Below are 22,340 nucleotides of genomic sequence, written 5' to 3'. Positions count from 1 at the left end.
GTACACCTTGGACACGTCACCTGGCTAACACCGAGACAATTATTCATTTACTCATGGAATAAAACAAGATAAAATCACAATTTTTCGTACAGACCAACTCTACAAACATATACTGGTTGACAGCTGCAAAATAGTTTCTTCAAAGTCAGTTTACCACCTGCCTGCCGGTGGTTTAGCAATAGATCAGAATCCAACATCACAAACTATGTTTTGTTTCATATTTGAAACAGGAAAGAGAATTGAAGCAGTAGGTTTAACGAGTTGTTGATGTACAAAATGAGAGAAAAGCACAATGTTATCACCTTTTGTTGCAAAAAATCCTTTTGTGTGAGAAATTAAAACTGCAAAATGAGAAATTTAACAAGGGCTTAAAAGACAAACTCCTCCAGGTGAAAATCAATAGAGGCAGTCCCTCCCATTCTTCCCACCTCTGGGGCTCAAGTTGCTCTGCAGCGTTGAACCTTCCTCACATGCAGCTGCTCTCTGCCTGTGAATGGCTCCCCGAGTGCTCTTCTGCTGTTCTATGTGCTGGCCAGCAACACCCAGTGCTAACGTGCCAGGGGAGGACTTCCAGAGATTCAATAAGAGCTAAATAAACCAAACTGCATCTGGGAGAGCAGTAACACTGGTAAACAATGGTCTGTGGCCTGGCCACAAAGCTGGGCCCTTGTTTCTACATAATGATGACGGAACTGGGTTTCTGCACTGCTGCTTGTTAAACTCTCTAAGGCTCATCACTATGCTGGAACACATGCACGTGTTTGTAAAGCTATTCATGAGCATTTAGGTCCAACAGATAATTTCTCTGTGACTAGACTGGTATAATTTTACTTTTAAGGAGACAACAGAATGCTAAAACTCAAAAACAAAGTTTAAAAATATGCGTGCACAAAAATATATCACCAGCGGTTCTTTTCTCCAAATTACTGGATAAAAAAATTAAATGTGTCAATGCATAGCTATGAAGCTGAGCTACAATTTTCAGAGACATAGTCTGGACTAGAGGACTCCCTGCTGGTGACAGAAAACATACGAGTAAAAAAAAACAATCCTTCAATAAGAGCCACTGCTTTTGACAGAAAAACAAATGTTTGCCTAAAATTAACTTTAACTTTTGGCCAATTTAATTTATAATATAAATAATAGCATTAAAATGCAACAGAGAAAGAAATTTAAATAAATAAATACATTTTTGTTTTGCTCATTTTCAAATAGCAACATATAGTACAAAAAGAGAAAAGTCAAGGTATGCTCTTTCTAATCATTTAAAAAAACGCATCTGCATAGAATATCCTAAAAGTGACCTAATTATGGTTTGGATCTTTGCCCCATGTAGCTGATCAGAGACAATAAGGATGCAAAGGTTTCTGCTTTGAGGCTATATAAAAATCGTTTTTAAACATACCCATCATTAGAGCAGGTCATAAACTCCTCTTTAATCTTGGGATGCCAGCACCCATTGTTCAGCATTGCTGTGTGTCCCTGTAAAGAGAGCAACGTGACAATAAATAAACATTCAACTTTAAAACCTCTGAGCTTCAGTTTCATCGACTTTGAAAAGTTGCACACTGATAAATTACGGCCAAGTTCTTTTGTGCAGACTCGTGCACGGATATAAACAAGAGCCATTTGCTTCAAAACAGTTGTCAAACTCTTAGCATTTAAAGACAAGCCAATAGTTAAAATCCAGTAATGGCAAACAAAGAGCTAAAAAGGATAAATGCTGCCAAGACCAACTGATATGTTTAGCAATCTTACTGCATCTAAATATTACAAACACAGTAATGAGACAGCTGTTGTTCATCAATTATCTATTGGTTTTCAGTTTGTTTCACACCCAATTACCACTAAAATGTTTTTAATTGTTTCCTTTTTGCACACAATTAGTTTATATCTTATTTGAGTTTATGACAAAGAGGTCCCTCCTTAAGAAAAGGGCTATTACCGTAGTTTGATGATCCTAATGTAATAACAACTTCTGGCCTTTCTCAGCATAGAAATAGTCTTAAACTGAGCCAGTGAACTCTAAGGCTGAGCGACTTGCAGCGTCACATATTTAAGCAGAGAGTTCCTTGCAGAGTAACTTAGCTATCTCCTATGCTTGAGGAGTCATGGATTACTCATAAGAAATAACTTTAAGGCAGAACAACCCAGATGGAGGCCTCCATGACTGCTGGGTCAAAGAGGAACATTGGTGTGCTGCACACGACACATAGCTATTAGACAGAACACACAGAGAGCAGAGCTGTGCATGAGCAGAAGCTGACTGAACGACATCGGTATGCGTGGATCAGGAACAGGGCCTGTCTGTTCACTGTCAAATACTTTAAACACGCCACTTTAATGACTAATTAAGAGGAACCGCCTATGGCTTGATGTTTTACGGCAAAAAAAAAAAAGTATGACAAATAGCTGAGCTGTAAAATTTTATGGTAAAATACTTCTGAAAAAGCAATATGAAGACAAGTGCTCTGTGCGGTTCAACTACGCTGCTCTGTAAAACAATATCAGAACAAGCAATCATTCATTTCAAGAGCTTCACAATTAGGCTGACTGAGCTGCTGCCCTCCTGAACCAAATCTGATTCCTCTTCCTCAACAGTTTGGGACAACAAATTGCCAATGACTAAAAAGAAGCAGGTTGAAGTCGATACCATCAGTAAACAGAATGCATGCTAATGACAAACAGCAAAAACAACAGTTATTGATTTGAGGACAACACTGGCATGTCTGTGTTTCATTAATACAGTTGCTGTCAGCAGAAATAAATTGTTTTTAGCAAGTTTGCATGTTGTGGTGACCCTTGCAGAATGTTGCAGCCAAAAGAGAAATAAGAAGCAAAAAAATTTTATTATTCATAATAACCCTAACACTAAAGCATTAGTAGTTGAGCCTCATCACCAACACATACCTTGAGCTATTAAAAGTCATATAGTGGCTACAATAAAACTTTCTATAGTACTCCAATATGAGATTGTTTAAAAAAATTGCATGCATGGCAGTGGGCCATATGCATTAATTCAAGGAATGCTTCATTTTATTGGCTTTGGATTTGAAGTGATGGTTGAACAAAACAGAGGTGGTGGTTCACACTCTTGAAAAGGTGGACCAGAGAGTGTGTTCCAATTATCGTGGGATCACACTTCCCGTCCTCCCTGGGAAAGTTTATTCCAGTGTGTTGGAAAGGAGGCTCCGATCGACTGTCGAACCTCAGATTCAGGAGGAGCAATGTGGATTCCGTCCTGGTCATGGAACAGTGGACCAGATATTTAACCTTGTGGTGTTGCTGGTCTACATGTGTTTTGTGGATATGAAGAAGGCTTATGACCGTGTTCCTTGAAGCATTCTGTGGGGGTGCTGCAGGAGTATGGGGTGCCTGGGTTGTTTTTAAGAGCTATCCAGTCCCTGTATGACCAAAACAGGAGCTACGTCCGCATTTGTAACGAAAAGTAGAGTGTTTTTAGTGTGGGTTGAACTCTGCCCAGGCTGTTCCTTGTCTCTGATCCTGTTTGTGGTGTTCATGGACAGGATCTAAAGCTGCAGTCGTGGCGAGGAGGGTGTCTGATTTGGGAACCCCAGGGTGTCATCTCAGCTTTATGCAGATGATGTGGTTCTGTTGGCATCTTCAGGCCAGGACCTTCAGTGTGCACTGGGGTGGGTTGCAGCAAAGTGTGAAGCGGATGGGATGAGAGTCAGTTCCTGTAAGTCTGAGGCAATCATTCTCAACTGGAAATGGGTGGAATACCCCCCCACACCCCTGGGTCAGGGGAGACTTTGCCTCAGGTGGAGGAGTTCGAGTATCTGTGCATCTTGCTCACAAGTGATTGTAGGATGGAGCGAGAGATGGATCGATGGATTAGGGTCTCATCCTCAGTAACGAGGACGTTGCTTTGGGCAGTCATGGTGAAGAAAGAGCTGAGTCGAAAGGCAAAACTCTAGATTTATTGACCCGTCTACATTCCAACCCTCAACTATGATCATGAGGTTTGTATCATAACAGAAAGAATGAGATCCTGGATACAAGTGGCCGAAATGGGGTTCCTTCGTAGGGTGGCTGGGCTCAGCCTTACAGATATGGTGAGGAGCTCCATCATCCAGCGGTAGCTTGGAGTAAAGCTGCTACTCCTCCACATCGAAAGGAGTCAGTTGATGTGGTTCAGACATCTGATCAGGATGCCTCCTGGATGCCTGCCTTTAGAGGTTTTCCAGGCATGTCCTGCTGGTAGGAGGCCCCGGGGAAGACCCAGAAGCCATTGGAGGGACTGTGTATCTTCTCTGGCCTGGGAACGTCTTGAGGTCCCCCAGAACGAGCTGAAAAGTGTCGCTAGGGAGAGGGATGTCTCCTGTTGCCTCTATGACCCAACTACAGATAAGCAGTAGAACATGAACGGATGAATGGATGGATGGTTGAACAAAACAATGCAAAGTATGTGATATACAGTAAATAGATTATGCTGATGATATTTTATTCTTCCAAATGCTGCAGATGAAGAAATTGTTTGGGGTAAAATATCTCGTCATTCTACTACATGTAGTCCAGTAAGTCCCCAAACTCTCAGTGAACAGGAGGGATAAATAAGAAGGAAAGCAGCTGTATGTCAACAGAGGTAGTTTACAAGCAAGAGTTTAATTATCACATGAGACACAGGTAATCGACTGGGACACTGTCAGCAGGCCAAAACGCAGTTTCACTGAACCAAACTTCTCCAGATGGAACTGAGTAGGATTAGAAAGTAGGGAATTCAGGAAACCCCTAGTTGCAACCAATGGACCTTCACTTGAAGCACTTCATATGGCTGGTATAAACCATGTCAAAATGTGCTGCAGCTGGCACAGATGGTTGCAGTGACCACCAATAATAGCTTTCTTAAACACTCTAATGCCCAAACATGAAGTTTAAATTAGGATCTTTCTTTGTAGATTCACATGTATGAATCACAACAGCCCTAAAAACCAAAAATGGAGTTCCCTTTTCCCTTCCTCTGGGCGATTACACAGCATAAATCCTTATCCTTACATCATAAACCAGAGCAGGTGCGTCCTGCAACTATCAAACACTTGCATGATGTCCTCAAAGAGCAGAAGAGGAGATCATCGTGTCTGTGTTTAAAAATGGCAGAAACGAATGCACCGCTGTTACTTCACCCATGAAAACAAACACGCATCATTTTCAACATTATTCGATACAAATGTAAAAGTTTTTGTAATTTTTACGCAGAAGAGAGAGAGAAAGCATACGTGATTCATTACATCTTTAAACAATATGAGCTTTATTACATTATTGTTATGAAACTGGAAATGTACAAGCTGCGTTTTAAAAAGATTTTATATGCGTTTCTAAAATATATATCTGGTGAGCATAATTACTGCTGACATCTTAAAGATTTATTCCAAATCACCACAACAAAAAAAAGTTTTAGTTTTATAGTTTGGGTCATCATGGAAAAATCATTTTGCAAAGAATGTATTGTAAATAATTGCTAAAATCTGAAACAATCACAACCAGAATCCAAAATCAATACCTGCCAAGTCATTATTGAGTTTGGAATACAAAATGAAAACAAAACCAAATTAAACAGATAATCAAATCAGTGCAACTTAGTTGAATTTGGGTCTCTTTACAACATCTTTTTAATTTTATTTGAATTACAAAAATATGTTAATTTAACAACAAAAAAAAACTTCAATGCATTTTAATGTTTATTTTTATTCTAAATACAGTTGTACTAAATATGTTCTTGAATGCTAACTAACAAGTAGAGGTAGTTCTTTAAGTTATAAATGTTCTGAGTGATAACATTTTTCTTTGTCAGTAAATTTTCTTCACTTTACTCGATAACTTTTATGCACCATCTTCACAAATTAAAGAAATAACTGGATAATATGTCAAGATTTCAGAGTTTTACAACAGAATAGATAAAGAAGTGTATTTTAGCCTACCTTGGTGTTAGCCATATCCACAATATATTGGTCTCCCTTCACACACTCAATGACATTGAAGCCATCACGGTCCAACACTTTGGCCTGTGCATTGCCAGAAACCACCAGGATGACATCACCAGTGATGCTGTACTGCAGAGACTTGATCTGATGGCTGAAAAAACATGCAAACGAGGCCAAGAAAATAGTTTAGCTGGCACTTCTGCGGTTATGTCACATTGTGTTTTATTTTCAAACTATAGAAAAGGTTCTGAGTCAAAGCACTTATAGAAAATGTTTTAGGAATAGAAATGGCTCAGAAAACATCACATATGATACTGCTCGTGTGTCACTGCATGATGCTTGTATTTTTATGAACTGCTGATAATCAGAGTATGTCTGACAACTAATATTTTAGATGTGCAACAAGAAACGCAAAAAAAATTTTGACTGTCGGAATTACAGCTTTTGGAAGCTGTGAAATTTTAGAAAAAGTAATATTTGAAACTAAATAAATCTGTAAGTCACGAGTACAGACTAAAAATGCATAAACCTTTAACACAGAAGTAAAAGTTTCTCTAATTTTAGCTCATATTCTGAGCTTTGCGTTTTCATAATCCACAATATATTTAGTTTTTATTTCAACAAGTTAAACTTACAAATCGACAACATTTTCAAGTGGCAGCTTTGAAGAGACAAGTGTCTAAAACACAAGACTGTGCGTAGCAAGTGAAGCCAAATAAAATGAACAGAAAAGGTGAAAAGTCACACAAAGATTAAATGAAACTAGAATTAATATAAATTTTACTCAAGTGGAAAATGCGAGATTAACGAATGTTCTAAAGTTCAGTAAAACCCACCTTGTTTTTTATTAAATGAACTCACATGTTGCCATGTGAGGAAAGACAAGCAATGAACCTCAGCTGCTTGGCTTTCTGAATGAAGCCCTGCTTGTTAGCAAACAAAACAGGCTACTAGTTCATAATGTAATCAGACTAAATGTAGCGTGATTTTTTTTTTTTTGTAAAAGGGAAGCCCGATCCAGCTCAGCGCACTGGTTCCCAAAACCACAAAAGGAATTTGATCCTTAATGACAGCTTCAGTTTAACAAGGAGTAAACACACACACACACAAATACCCACATAATTTCACCATCTGCTTCTGAAAGCCTAATTTTGCATGAAAAGAGAGGATGCCACAAAGTAAGCACGAGGCTCGATGGAGCTCATCAAATGTGCACGTTTGTGTACAAGTGTTCACTTTGACACACCTAAATGAAGTCAGTGTGTCTGGTGTTTGCATGAAACCAATTAAACACATGTTAAACAACTGTTCTGATGTTTCACATACCACTCACAGGGTTGCAGGGACCTGAAGGCCTGCAGAGACTGGTCCATCCCCGCAAAATCCCAAAAACGCACATCATAGTCATATCCACCTGTCACCAGACGGGCTCCAGAGGGGTCCAAGCCAAGAGCTGATACCTGAGGAGACAATTAAGTCTTCTTTAGAAGTCACCTTCTAAACCTGTGCACATCAAAAATCAACTGACTGTAGATGGCTACTTCAGATACAACCTCCTTAAAGGAGAAATATTAAATAAATAAATATATTTAAACTTAATGATGCATAATGATCTAATTGTTCAGAACTAAAATGTTTTAATAACAAAATTGGCTCCGTCTCTAAATACCTGAATGAGAACTACAATTATTCACAACTCACAATATCTAGATTAACAAAACAACAACTGTCATTACAATTTTAGACAAAGATTTATTTTTTAACTGATGTAAATCTAGAAATTTCCGATGGTTTATGGTTAGGTATGAGGAGATTTATAAGAATATCAGGTAGTCAACAGATTCTTCTTCCCAGATAAATAAAAATAAATAAATAAAAAGAAAATCAGTAAATTATTGTTATAGAATCCATAACTATTAAAAAGACTGGGTGCAAGCAAAAGCCTTACTGTTTTGGTGCCATGCTGTAAAATGATCTCATGAGTGTCTGGAATCTTTTTCACTGGATTCTGGGTCAAGTTGAGGAGAACATAAAAGAAGAAAATGAGTTATTTGCTTTTTTTATGGTGTACTATTTCATTCTATTCCAAATCATTTGATTAGACTTAGTGAGCAAAAAGCTGAATGCTAAGAATTATTGAAAAGCAACAAATTTCTGAAGTTAGGATGCAAGACTGTGAACTGATGGTTTGAACTTAAATCCTAACCTTTTGGATATTTACAAGGCCCTTTGTGATTACAGTATTAATAGATGCTGATATGTTGCAGGTGTCACAGGAATTTTGCTGAAATAAACAATCAGAAATTCTGTTCAACACAACATTGGCATTAAGTTGTCTCGTGCTGCCACCTTGTGGTAAGAGTGTTAAACCTCTAAGCACAGATGCTAATGGTGTTTTTCTAGACCACTTTCATTCAAGAAACTAACATTTTAAGGAGAAAACTGTATGTGTGAATACATACATTATTGATGGTAAGGGTGCAACTTACTTCTTTACTTTCTATATACCTCACATTGTAAATGTTGGTTTTTTAGAAAAACCAAACACAGTATGTTTGTATGCTATTAATAATTCAGATTTTACTACTAATATTAAAATGAGTAAAATGAGAGTTCACATCCTTAATACTTAAAAAAAAAACTACCGAGCAATAAAAATCATGTTGTAATTAACATATTAGCCCCACTGTTATTGACATTTCAAACATACATCATCATCATCATCATCTTGAGCCTCCTCTTCATCAGCATCATCATCCTCCTCGTCACTTTGTGCTGTGCTGCTCCTGTAACCTGGTGGAAGCGGAGGACCCACAAGTTCGTCATCCTCCTGGGTTGTTTGCTGAGGAAGCACCAGGGGCCCAATGAGCTCAGACTCTGACTCACTGCTGTCACTACTGTTCACACTTTTTTGTACTCTTTAAAAAAGAAAGAGGAAAAAGTCATTGACAAACTACACTAATTATTTCAAGCATTTTTTTTAGAAGAAATGTGATGAATAGAAGGATTGAACAAACACGCCAAACACAATAATCTCAGCCTACCTAGAAGAAGCAGCAGCACTTTTGTCTCTCTGACTGTGAACTGATGGTTTGACTGACATGGAGCTCTCGTCTTCCTCTTCCTTCTGTCGTTCCTCTGAAGAAACAAGTGTTGCGATGAAGCCACTTATTCACAAAATGACAAATCAGGTCCAAACAGTGCATGCACTTATTAGGCTGTTAAACCTACAACACTACATTAGACAACAATAGATGATTTGTCTATGTACCGGTATACTAATTTCATTGCATATTATCATTATTTATAACAAACTTACCTAGTGCACGTTGACTTCTCTCAATAGCGGTTCGCCGAGTTTGCTCAAAAATTGCATTAAAGTCAAATGTTCGAGCTTTTTTGCCTGAAAAGTAAAAATAAAACAAATAAAATCTGCTTAATGTGTGAATGTCAAAAGAATATTGAGGGCTGTGTAATAAAAATATAAGCCTTTGTAACTATACTTACCAAATCCAGAGAATCCCATGACAGATCCAATATCCCCATCGTCACTCATTTTGTCTGATGATGTTAGAGTATATTTTTGGCATTTAAATGGCATATTGTACATTTAGTTTAAAGAACTGCAAAGCCTACTTTCGTAAAATATGTTTTTATTTACAAACAACAGAGATTATATTTTCTATTTCTTGAGCAGACAGATTCACTATTTAAATTCGGTATCTCTACAGTAATACTATATCTGTATAGTATAATGCTATAAATATAATGTCCAAAAGGCTGTTTTGATTTACCGGGTACTTCATTTTACGTAACTGTAAAAAGTTATACTACATAATTTTAGCTAGCTCCCTTTTGTTGTTTGTTTTTAGGGAGGAATTGTGATTTTGAGATCTAATACAGCTCTGGTTGTCCGTATTAATTGGGATATTTAAAATTTATCCTGAAAAATAAACAACTGAAGTAGAAAATACGTTTTAAAAAAGAAAGAAATACAGTAAACAAACTACAAAGCTAAAGCTAGCACAAGGTAGCAATAGTTACAAACAATTCAACGAACATTAGCTATAAAAAAATGTCTATAACCTTAAAACTTAAGCCCGTAAAAGTACGTCACATAAACGTAAAGTTATAGAGAGCTATACAGACTTACTAACATAAAAAAAGAACATTATACCTTCATCTACTTTTTCAGCATCCATTTTTTTTTTTTAAATATGACCTCTAACCTCCGGAAGTATTTCTTCTTCTTCTACGTTTTGGTTCAAATGTCCTACAGGGCGCCACACAGGCAAATAAAATATATATTTTTAGCTTTTTTATTTTATTTTATTTTATTTATTCATTCATTGAAAATAAAATGTTTGGCAATAAAATTATTAAGTTTTTTTTTTTTTTTTTAAAAGGTATCATATTAGCTCATTTTAAACAATACTAAACGTGTGTTGGGAATTCTTTAACGCATTTAGCATTTTAATGAGAATAATTTTAAAGCTTTTTAAACACGGCTTTTCAACTTCTGTACAGACTGCTGGCAAGCAAAACATATTACTCACAAGAAAGGTTTCATCAGACTTTGATTTTTTTTTTTTTTTTTGGTGGCATATTTTTACATTGTGATTTCCCACCTGCACAAATATGACAAAGTGCACTCAGAAAAATCTTTCTCATATAATTTTAAGAAATGACTATAGTCACATGAGCCAGTAACATCCCCCCCCCCCCCCACACACACACACACACGTGTTCTGGAAACAGTTCTGGTATACACATGGAGTTTAAACTAGTCTGAAAAAAAAAAGTAAAGAGGAAAGACTGCATAATTTCAGAAAAGTAAAATCAAATATGCATAGGTATCTTTCCAGTGGTGAAAAAATGAACAAATTTGCAAAAATATATATTTTTTATTAACTTCCAAACCATATGTGAAAAGATACAAATTAAATAAAGATGGTGTCTACAAGAGAATAATGCTTACAATTTCTTAAAACCTGGTGGTACTATCCACCACAAAACAACTTATTGGGAATTATCTCACAGAATAAGAAATCTTTTATAAGAACTGATAAAATGTTCCTCAGAAGTACTCAAGCTCTCAGAAGGTAAAACAACCAAAAACATCATAAAATTACAAAAAACTGTTTAAAAATGCTTGTATATTGCTGAAAACATTACAAATATAAAAGAAGTGACAGTAAATGTAAATAACTGCTGATTGTTAATAAAGTATTAAAACATAATTTATAAACACAAGGTTGCACGTCTTATGTATAGTAAGAATCTAACAGGCACTATTTCTATATTTGTGTCCTTAAGGCACTTATGATGCATCCGGAAATTATTCACAGCGTTTCACATTGTCCACATTTTGTCATGTTACAGCCTTATTAAAACTGTATTAAATTAATATCTTTTCTCAAAATTCGACACACAATGCCCCATTATGACAATGTGGAAAAAAATGTATTTTTAAAATTTTTGTAACTGTATCAAAAATAGAAAACTAAGAAATCATATTTACATAAGTATTCACATCATTTGCTTAATACTTTGTTGATCCACCTTTGGCAGCATTTACAGCCTCAAGTCTTTTTCAGTATGATGACACAAGCTTAGCACACTTATCTTTAGGCAGTTTGTCCCATTCTTCTTTGCAGTACTTCTCAAGCTCCATCAGGCTGGATGGGAGACATCTGTGCACAGCTGATTCCAGATGCATTGTATTTCTCCAGTATGATCAATCATAAAACATTTGATTGTTGTACATGATGATTGATTGTTTTGGATGGGTGTGCTCTGTTTGCACTTGTTAAAAGCCTACTTCTGAGATTCTAACAGGAGGTTGGCTTGAAACACAGTGAGGGCTAACTATGGGACAGATAAGGTTGGCAGGCCGTAAACTGAGGTAGTTCTCTGGATGGGAGACAAAATGTTTCTCACTTAAAGAAACTGGTCCAGATGACACGATTTAACCTTTGTTTTAATTATTATTATGATCAATCATCTTCTTCAGCCACCATCCTTTCAATGGCAGCCCAGTCGATTTTGCTGAGGCTGCTGCTCGCACTCTCAGAGAGATTATCCAGCCAGTCCATCTCTGAAGGTCCACCTGTAGCAGCATCATCCTGTTCACCTAAAACCTGAGAAATGTACAGTAAGGGAGAGGGATTTTTTTATTTTTATGCAATAATTACCATAAATATGAACTACAACTGAATAATCAAAATCCTAAATGAAGCACCAATTATCCATTGGAAAGGTAAATTATTTTTTTTCCATGTACATAAATTGGATTCTAAATTGAAGTTATTATCAGAAATGTGATTCTCACAGTAACTCCTCCAGACCCGGCAGACTATTTGATTGTGAACTGTTCACCTTCTCTGTCTCTTCAACTTGTGTTTGCTCCCATGGGTTCCCTCTTCCTGAAGCAGCTCTGCGGGAAAACGTGCTGTTTAATCCCATCTTTCTCTGGGGTCCCACCCGCTGCCCCTCACTCTGGTTGGCTGCAGGATGCTTAGTTTGGCTCTTGGTGCTGCTGAGCATACCACGCCTGGTTACTTTAGACAGACGATCTCCTGGTAAATATGTCACTAAAACAAAAAGAGTCAATTAAATTACACACATTAAATTAATTACTAAAGCATTTACTGTAATTTGATTAGATTTGAGAGAGGTACCTGGTCGATGGAGTCCGAGTCTCCTGCGGAGATTCTCTGATTGTCGCCCCCCCACAAACTGGGCTTGTTCTGACTGAGACCCAAGTCTTCTTTTCTCACTGAGAGATTCAGTCTGAGGCCTGTACAAAAAAGATATTGTATCAGCTGTGGTTGAGTGGTTAGAGCAGTTGTCCTCCAATGGGAGAGTTGGGGGGTTTGATTCCGCCACTATGCAGTCACATGTTGAAGTGTCCCTGGGCAAGACACTGAACCCCTCACTGCCTCCAATGTGTGTCCCATCGGTGCATGAATATGATAAAGCACTGATTAGTCTCTACAGTTTCAGATTATCTTTGTAAAGATCTCGTAGAGTGCTGTATGAAGGTGTGTGTGGAGGTAAATGAGGGCACAGGTTGTAGTGTAAAGCACTTTGAGTATCTTGATCAGACAGAAATAAGTTTAATAAGCTATATTAGTACATTCCATCCATTTAGCTTTTACATATTTTACCAAATTACTATATAACGTTCTTACGTTCTTTATTATATACAGTGAGTATATATTTTGCTCTACAAAAAATGTAGACACTTTTGGGTTTTAAAGCATTAAGCAAGTTCTAAAATCTTTTACATGCATGTTTATAGCTTCATACTAAAGTGACTTGTCTTAAGACGGCTTTCATAGCCTTAAAATCCTTCACCTTCAGACATCAGCTCACTAAACATAAATGTAAAATATTTATCTTCCACACAGCCACTCAAGTGCTTAAGAAAACTGAGGTTTAGAGAATCAAGCAGTTAACCTGTGGATGGCTCAAGCTGCATTCAGAAAGTCATTCAAACCTTGAAGAAGGTTTAAAGTGAGTGACAGGAAAATTTTCTCTGTAATATTTTTCGATTATAAATGTATGAAAAGTTTGATTTTAATCATTCTCTTGTTGTGGTGTTTTGAATAGTTTAAGTCAAAGTGCAGTTTTATTCCATTGGACATGCTTTTGTTGTTTTTATCCATGTTATATTGTCTGTTGCTACTTTAATTATTCTGCTTTCCCAAGCATTGTCTGACAGTGTTTTTGTAATAATCATCAAAAAAAAAAAAAAAGAATTCTGTTGATTTAAATATAAGAAAGCTCACTTTGGATTTCAAAAGTTAGAAAAAAATGGAGGGATGCACAATATTAGATTTTTGGCTAATATCCGATATGCCAATATAATAACCAATACTGATATTTTTTTTCCTAGACCTACTTAAATAGACTACATAACTTTCTCTGCTGTGGAAATAAAATACTACATTATTCTGCACGGACTTTGTCAATTTGGCCTGCTACCAAATTCAGATGTCAAACAGGGGGCTGAAAGTGGTGTAACGCTTCAACTTGGATTATGTTTAATGTCAAATTTATTCATGACCTTTACTCTCTAACACAATGACAACACTTGAACAGTGCAAATTTGAAAATTTTCACAAATCCAAACCCAATCTGTTCACAAGCGACAAAAGAAAAGCGCATAAGTAGTAGTGCATTAAAAAATACTTGACAGTTTCGTAAATTAAAAATTTACTTAAAACAGAAGCCTTTTATATTGGTGAGTTATTTCGATGGGATGGCCGATATTTAATGTTATCGCTAATATTGGCCGATACAATACCATGCCCCCCTCCCTGGGCTGCCACCTTACCGTGGTGGAGGGGTTTGAGTGTCCCAATGATCCTAGGAGCTATGCTGTCAGGGGCTTTATGCCCCTAGTAGGGTCACCCATGGCAGACAGGTCCTAGGTGAGGGACCAGACAAAGTGCAGCCCAAACACACCCCTATGATGAAAAACACAAATGGACCTAGTGTTCCCTTGCCCGGACGTGGGTCACCGGGGCCCCACTCTGGAGCCAGGCCTGGAGGTGGGGCACGTGGGCGAGCGCCTGGTGGCCGGGCTTTTACCCATGTAGCTCGGCCGGGCACAGCCCGAAGAGGAGACGTGGGTCCCCCTTCCCATGGGCTCACCACCTGTGGGAGGGGCCAAAGGGGTCGGGTGCAATGTGGGATGGGTGGTGGCCGAGGGCGGGGACCCTGGCGGTCTGATCCTCGGCTACAGAAGCTGGCTATTGGGACGTGGAATGTCACCTCACTGGTGGGGAAGGAGCCTGAGCTGGTGTGTGAGGCTGAGAGGTTCCGGCTAGAAATAGTCGGACTCACCTCTACGCATGGCTCGGGCTCTGGAACCAGTTTCCTTGAGAGGGGCTGGACACTCTTCCACTCTGGAGTTGCCCCTGGTGAGAGGCGCCGAGCAGGCGTGGGCGTACTAATTGCCCCCCAACTTGGTGCCTGTGTATTGGGGTTCACCCCCGTGAATGAGAGGGTGGCCTCTCTCCGCCTACGTGTGGGGGGACGGGTTCTGACTGTTGTTTGTGCTTATGCACCAAACGGCAGTTCAGATTATCCACCCTTTCTGGAGTCCTTAGAGGGGGTACTGGAAAGTGCACCTTCTGGGGACTCCCTTGTTCTGCTGGGGGACTTCAATGCTCATGTGGGCAATGACAGTGAGACCTGGAGGGGTGTGGTTGGGAGGAACGGCCCCCCTGATCTGAACCAGAGTGGTGTTCTGTTGTTGGACTTCTGTGCTCGTCATGGATTGTCAATAACGAACACCTTGTTCAAGCATAAGGGTGTCCATATGTGCTCTTGGCACCAGGACACCCTAGGCCGCAGTTCGATGATCGACTTTGTCATCGTCTCATCTGATCTGCGGCCACATGTCTTGGACACTCGGGTGAAGAGAGGGGCAGAGCTGTCAACTGATCACTACCTGGTGGTGAGTTGGCTCCGATGGTGGGGGAGGATGCCGGTCAGACCTGGTAGGCCCAAACGTATTGTGAGGGTTTGCTGGGAACGTCTGGCAGAGTCTCCTGTGAGACGGAGTTTCAACTCCCACCTCCGGGAGAACTTTGAACATGTTCCAAGGGAGGTGGGGGACATTGAGTCTGAGTGGACCATGTTTCGTGCCTCTATTGTCGAGGCGGCTTACCAGAGCTGCGGCCGCAAGGTTGTCGGTGCCTGTCGGGGCGGCAACCCTCGAACCCGATGGTGGACACCGTCGGTGAGGGATGCTGTCAGGCTGAAGAAGGAGTCCTATCGGGCCTTTTTGGCCTGTGGGACCCCGGAAGCAGCTGATGGGTACCGGCAGTCCAAGCGACATGCGGCTCGGGTGGTTGCTGAGGCAAAAACTCGGGCATGGGAGGAGTTCGGAGAGGCCATGGAGAACGACTTCCGCACGGCTTCGAGACGTTTCTGGTCCACCATCCGGCGTCTCAGGGGGGGGAAGCGGTATGCCACCAACACTGTTTATAGTGGGAGTGGTTTGCTGCTGACCTCAACTCGGGATGTTGTGGGTCGGTGGGCGGAATACTTTGAAGACCTCCTCAATCCCACCGGCACGTCTTCCACTGAGGAAGCGGAGCCTGGGGACTCTGGGTCGGGCCCTCCAATCTCTGGTGCTGAGGTCACCGAGGTGGTTAAAAAGCTCCTCGGTGGCAGGGCCCCAGGGGTGGATGAGATCCGCCCAGAGTTCCTTAAGGCTCTGGATGTTGTAGGGTTGTGTTGGCTTACGCGACTCTGCAATGTTGCGTGGACATCGGGGGAAGTTCCCCTGGATTGGCAGACCGGGGTGGTGGTCCCCCTATTCAAAAAGGGGGACCGTAGAGTGTGTTCCAACTACAGGGGAATCACGCTCTTAAGCCTCCCTGGTAAGGTCTATTCGGGGGTTCTGGAGAGGAGGGTCCGTCGGATAGTCGAACCTCGGATTCAGGAGGAACAGTGCGGTTTTCGTCCTGGCCGTGGAACACTGGACCAGCTCTACACTCTCAGCAGGGTCCTGGAGGGTGCGTGGGAGTTTGCCCAACCAGTCTACATGTGCTTTGTGGACTTGGAGAAGGCTTTCGACCGCGTCCCTCGGGGGGGCCCTGTGGGGGGTACTCTGGGAGTATGGGGTACCAGGCCCTTTGATACGGGCTGTTAGGTCCCTGTATGACCGGTGTCAGAGCCTGGTCCGCATCGCCGGCAGTAAGTCGGGCTTGTTCCCGGTGAGAGTTGGACTCCGCCAAGGTTGCCCTTTGCCACCGATTCTGTTCATAACTTTTATGGACAGAATTTCTAGGCGCAGCCAAGGTGTTGAGGGGATCCGTTTTGGTGGCCTCAGAATTGCGTCTCTGCTTTTTGCAGATGATGTGGTCTTATTGGCTTCATCAGATCGTGATCTACAGCTTTCGCTGGAGCGGTTCGCAGCCGAATGCGATGCGGCCGGGATGAAGATCAGTTCCTCCAAATCCGAGGCCATGGTCTTGAGCCGGAAAAGGGTAGAGTGCCCTCTCTGGGTCAGGGAGGAGGTCCTACCCCAAGTGGAGGAGCTCAAGTATCTTGGGGTCTTGTTCACGAATGAGGGAAAAATGGAGCGTGAGATCGATAGGCGGATAGGTGCAGCATCTGCAGTGAAGCGGGCGCTGTACAGGTCTGTCGTGGTGAAGAGAGAGCTGAGTCAAAAGGCGAAGCTCTCAATTTACCGATCGATCTACGTTCCCACCCTCATCTATGGTCACGAGCTTTGGGTTGTGACCGAAAGAATGAGATCTCGGATACAAGCGGCCGAAATGAGTTTTCTCCGCAGGGTGTCTGGGCTCTCCCTTAGAGACAGGGTGAGAAGCTCGATCATCCGGGAGGGACTCGGAGTAGAGCCGCTGCTTCTCCACATCGAGAGGAGCCAGTTGAGGTGGCTTGGGCATCTGTTTAGGATGCCTTCTGGACGCCTCCCTGGTGAGGTGTTCCGGACACGTCCCACCGGAAGGAGGCCCAGGGGAAGACCCAGGACACGCTGGAGGGACTACGTTTCTCGGCTGGCCTGGGAACGCCTTGGGATTCCCCCGGAAGAGCTGGCCCAAGTGGCTGGGGAGAGGGAAGTCTGGGCCTCCCTACTTAGGCTGCTACCCCCGCGACCCGGCCCCGGATAAGCGGAAGAAAATGGATGGATGGATGGATGGATGGATGGACAATACCATGCCGATAATACTGTGCATCCCTAAAAAAAGTTAATAACATCTATTGTACACAGGTGAATCAAGACAAACTGAGGCTTTTGAATTCCTAACTGATGGATAAATAAAAGTATTCATAGCATTACCGGTACTTCTACTTTATTATTATTATTATTATTATTATTTGTCTTGTCATTAACAACTAATTTTGATTCTGACTTCAAATCAGTGATTAATAATTGACTGACTTGCGAGCTTCGACCACAATTAAAGTTTAATGAATCAAGATCCTAGTCCTGTTACTGTAGCAAAAGATGACCTGCGAGTGTTGCTGGGAGGAGGAGCAGAACTCAAGCGAGTGTTGGAGCCCACAGGAGGAGCATCCGTCTGTGAAGACCGCTGCATGTTTTTAGGGGAGTTGAGGAAATCTGCAGCTAAAGAACAAGCCTCGCGTGTCCTCTGGTTGTACTGCTTCAGAAGCGTTAACCTGTAAAATAAAATTAAACTAACAATTTATAAATTCATAAGCAAGCCTTTGGAGCACAAATTAATAAGTACCTACTTTTCTTTTTCCTCTCTGGTTCTCCCAGTTGTTGCTCCATTTCGGTTCTCAGATTTCTGCAAAAAAAGTGGATAAGCAGCATTGTCATTAAAAGCACAACAGAATGGAGTATTATTTTAGAAAATAACATCTCACCCTTGCTGGATTGGAAGAGAAAGGTTTGTGCTCTCTTTCTCTAAGATTTTCTCTGTGTTTCTGATAAGCAGCCAGTCTTTCTCTTTGTTTCCTCCTCATCCAGATCCTCAGCTCCTTCCTCTCGTCCTCAGGAAGCGTGGGTTTCTGCAACGTCCAGCTGCTTCGCTGCTGGTCCTGCCTGCTGTGCTGCTGGTCCTGCCTGCTGTGCTGCTGGTTCTGCCTGCTGTGCTGCTGGTCCTGCCTGCTGTGGGCCATTTTGTTTGTGAGTGCAGGACTTTTTCTAGTTATTCTAACAGTCACTTGACAAGCACAGTTTTCTAATCTGCAGTATACCTGCTATGGTGTGCGGTCTGCGAGGTGGAAAAACTCCAGTCGGTGGGAGATAAGTAACCTTCCCGCATCAACTCGTCTAAGATTTCTGCTGTATCAGATAACCCGCTTTGACTCAGATTCTCATCCTCCCACCTGTAATTAAAAGAGAAGGGCATGTCTTGTAGAATGGAAGATCTTTTAAATGTTCTAAGACATTAAGTCGACAAACTTACGCATGAGTTATCCTATAAGTCTCATTGAAGTGTTTCATTCCTGTAGGAGTAAGATGGCAGAAAATGACTGAGAAGAACAACATATGGCGACATAAACACAGAGTGGACTCCATCTTATATTTAATATCACTTTAAGCTCCAGAGGTAGCCGGCGTCCTGACATGTAAACAAAGAATACAAACATAGTTTTCTCCAAACCCAACAGATTTTAGTGAAACTTTAACATGATTAAAAGCTTCTTAAACGTTTGAGTTAAACGGTGACTTCACCTGGTGGAGTGTGAATGAAGGAAGGACCCGCCTGTTGACTGGAAGGAGATGTAGAATCATACAGAGATGGCTTTGTCCCGGGGCTGATGGAGTCATTATGAACATGTTCTTCATTTTGTTTTTCTTCTGTCATGTTTCTGGTCTTCAGTTTAGTTAAATGGTCTGAATCAGATCTTGGTGTCCATGCTGTTGCAAATATTACAGATCCGGTGTTAATTAAACAACCTCAGACATTTAGTTTTTCTTAAAATGGCTTCAATGGTTTTATTAAAGACTGTGATTTGTCTATGCGTTTTCACTTCGACACAAAGATTTCATAACAAATGAGAATTTATTTGGTCCTACCATTCGTTGGGACAGAGATTCTGACAGTTTTCTTTACGGGTGTGGTTGTTTTCACATCTGGTGTCATGTTTGAGGAGAGCTGTTCAATTTCGTTCACCAGCTACACACAGAGACAAACAATGATTATTCTGTAATTTTATATAAAGGTGTCAGCCGTTAAGAGTCTGACTCAGATAACCATATTTTTTGGACTATAAGGCACACTTAAAATCCTTTAATTTTCTCAAAAATCAACAGGGAGCTTTATAATCAGGTGTGTCTTATGTATTAATTCTGGTTGTGCTTACTGACCTCAAACTGATTTTATGTGGTTATTGTGAATGAGTTGAATAAAGTTTGACTTATTTGACTGTTTTGTTTCACTTAATGCACCTTATGTATGAAAACTGACCCGTTCATTGATATTGCGACTTATAATCCGGTGCACCTTATAGTCTGAAAAATACGATATAGAGAAATCTTAGGAGAAAATTAAAACATGCTGATGTTACGTACCATTCTGGAGTTTGAGAACTCCATTTCAAGATTATCTGCAATGTTCTGCAGAGCAGCCAACTGGGCATCCAGCTCTGACAAGCGAGAGAACTGTACTGTAGGAGGTGAGGAGGGCTTTTTATCAGGTCTCTGGGCCTTTGTGTTTATTATTTCAGAATCAGATGAATCTAACATCACATTGTCTAGTAGGATGATTCTCTCTGAAACTCTGCTGGACCCCATGTGACTGAATGATGGAGACACCTCAGGGATATCTAGGGTGTGAAAAAATATTTGTAACAAACAGATTGAGCTAACACCGGTGCTGCATCAAGATATAACTGAAATCTTTCAAATAAATGTCTGAAATAACCTGTGGAATTGGTGGGTTTTGTGGGATGCTCTTGAACTGCGACTGAGGGTTGTGGTTCAGCAGCAGCTCTGATAACAGAAGTCGCAAGAACGTGAAGCTGAGCAGACGTAGGCAAGGAAGGAATATCTTGTACTTCTGGGATGGGATGTTGCAGCACATCGTCATGCTGGATTATGTCTTCTAGATCTAAAACACTAATGAACTGGCGGCCTCCCAGATCCTGAAAGATAAAAGACTGATGCTGAATGCACTGAAGTATATGAGATCATTTTGACTCAGATTTTAACTCAAAAGCACAATTTCTTGCAGCTAAATCTATACAGCTTTATATGTGACACTAATAGTGGACTCACCAGGATCTTCTCTGGTTTCTCTGAAGTCTCCTCTGTGTTTTGAGATGGATCTTCATGGAACATGTGGCGAATCCCCGGACTTTGTGCTGATTAAAAATAAAAAAAAGTTAAAAAAAAACCCTCAAATAAGCAGTTTGAAAAATATTCAATGAAATCACATCTCCAAGAAAATTTTTAAAAAGTGTCATCTTTATAGACAAGTTACATTTTGAGCTGCTTATCGTCACAGAGGTTTGGACTGAAACGGCTTTATCCACAAGAACCGGAGAACAGGCTGTAAAGAAAACAGAAAACATTATGAATACAAACTCATATTACATGTTTTGTAGAGCTGCATTTAAAATGATTCTGTATTTTCATTTAATTCAAGCAACACGCATCAAAATTATACTTTCAACTTTAGATATTTCTGACTGAACAGTTAGGACATAGTAACTTTAAAAACTTATTGTCTACAAATACAAGCAAATACAACATATGGACATCATAACTGTGTAAAACTGATTACATATTAGCACACCTAACTCACCTGAGTCTGTGTTGGTAAAAGCATCATGGCTCTCTGGGGGTCGTTTACTTGTGGAAGCAAAAGCGTGGAGTTCAGCTGAAGTGGAGAAAACTTTGTCTAACAATCTCTGACCAGTCAGCAAAGAGTTGGAGGATCCTGGAAGGTAAAGAACAGTAGCTCAACAGAAATGTCAAAAGCTGCTAATTGTCTGATACATAAATATGTTCTAACATGTGCAATACATGCCAAACTATTAACTACAAAATCTGTGAAAAAGAAATGTTGTAGTCTTTAGGTAAAGAAGAATTAGGTTGCAACATTTCTTCTACTTCTTAATTTTACTTGAATAAATATTTATACTTTTACTTGGCTAAATATTATCCTTGTTTGGTACTATTAGTGTTTAGTGTATTCTTAGTTTAATGTATTCTTAGTTTAGCGTATTCTTAGTTTAGTGTATTTAGTGTATTCTTAGTTTAGTGTATTCTTAGTTTAGTGTATTCTTGGTTTGGTGTATTCTTAGTTTAGTGTATTTAGTGTATTCTTAGTTTGGTGTATTCTTAGTTTAGTGTATTTAGTGTATTCTTAGTTTAGTGTATTTAGTGTATTCTTAGTTTGGTGTATTCTTAGTTTAGTGTATTCTTAGTTTGGTGTATTCTTAGTTTAGTGTATTTAGTGTATTCTTAGTTTGGTGTATTCTTAGTTTAGTGTATTTAGTGTATTCTTAGTTTGGTGTATTCTTATTTTAGTGTATTTAGTGTATTCTTAGTTTTGTGTGTTCTTAGTTTAGTGTATTCTTAGTTTAGTGTATTTAGTGTATTCTTAGTTTAGTGTATTCTTAGTTTAGCATAATTCTTGGTTCATATTATTAGTTATTACTGTTTTTCTTTACAATTTGTATTTTTGTTGGGTGTAACTGGGACCCTGTGTACTTTGTACATACTGCAGTTTCGTTCCACCTCATGTATCACATGTAAGGTGAATGACAATAAAAAACCTTGAATCCTTGAATTTTGACAATTCAGACAAACGTCATTCCTCCATGATTCAGTGTGAGGCAAATATGCAGCAGTTGTGTCAGCTTTCAGAATAACAACAGCGTACTTTATATATATATATATATATATATATATATATATATATATATATATAT

At 40.0% G+C, this 22,340-nt stretch overlaps 2 protein-coding genes across 2 annotated transcripts in view; both read right to left on the bottom strand.

The window, feature by feature from the left end:
• Positions 1-10,184, bottom strand: part of LOC119424966 (WD repeat-containing protein 70) — a 45,611-nt gene extending 35,427 nt beyond the window's left edge. The window contains exons 1-9 of the mRNA XM_037692487.1: positions 10,120-10,184; positions 9,450-9,503; positions 9,262-9,345; positions 8,987-9,080; positions 8,653-8,860; positions 7,891-7,950; positions 7,269-7,402; positions 5,940-6,093; positions 1,406-1,482 (exon numbers count right to left, since the gene is read on the bottom strand). Coding sequence (XP_037548415.1) covers positions 1,406-1,482; positions 5,940-6,093; positions 7,269-7,402; positions 7,891-7,950; positions 8,653-8,860; positions 8,987-9,080; positions 9,262-9,345; positions 9,450-9,503; positions 10,120-10,144 — 890 coding nt within the window. The 5' untranslated portion in view covers positions 10,145-10,184. The remainder of the gene's footprint in view (positions 1-1,405; positions 1,483-5,939; positions 6,094-7,268; positions 7,403-7,890; positions 7,951-8,652; positions 8,861-8,986; positions 9,081-9,261; positions 9,346-9,449; positions 9,504-10,119) is intronic.
• Positions 10,185-11,938: 1,754 nt separating this feature from the next.
• cplane1 (ciliogenesis and planar polarity effector 1) overlaps positions 11,939-22,340 on the bottom strand; it is a 24,798-nt gene continuing 14,396 nt past the window's right edge. Inside the window, exons 35-49 of the mRNA XM_037692674.1 lie at positions 21,209-21,343; positions 20,885-20,953; positions 20,680-20,729; positions 20,327-20,546; positions 19,975-20,228; positions 19,480-19,579; positions 19,135-19,320; positions 18,866-18,905; positions 18,654-18,785; positions 18,321-18,501; positions 18,186-18,241; positions 17,943-18,110; positions 12,623-12,741; positions 12,278-12,535; positions 11,939-12,090 (exon numbers count right to left, since the gene is read on the bottom strand). Coding sequence (XP_037548602.1) covers positions 11,939-12,090; positions 12,278-12,535; positions 12,623-12,741; positions 17,943-18,110; positions 18,186-18,241; positions 18,321-18,501; positions 18,654-18,785; positions 18,866-18,905; positions 19,135-19,320; positions 19,480-19,579; positions 19,975-20,228; positions 20,327-20,546; positions 20,680-20,729; positions 20,885-20,953; positions 21,209-21,343 — 2,120 coding nt within the window. The remainder of the gene's footprint in view (positions 12,091-12,277; positions 12,536-12,622; positions 12,742-17,942; positions 18,111-18,185; positions 18,242-18,320; positions 18,502-18,653; positions 18,786-18,865; positions 18,906-19,134; positions 19,321-19,479; positions 19,580-19,974; positions 20,229-20,326; positions 20,547-20,679; positions 20,730-20,884; positions 20,954-21,208; positions 21,344-22,340) is intronic.

The sequence above is a fragment of the Nematolebias whitei genome, chromosome 18, assembly GCF_014905685.2.
Source record: "Nematolebias whitei isolate Nwh7 chromosome 18, NemWhi1, whole genome shotgun sequence".
NCBI lineage: Eukaryota > Metazoa > Chordata > Actinopteri > Cyprinodontiformes > Rivulidae > Nematolebias > Nematolebias whitei.
This window is presented reverse-complemented; position numbering and strand designations above follow the sequence as displayed.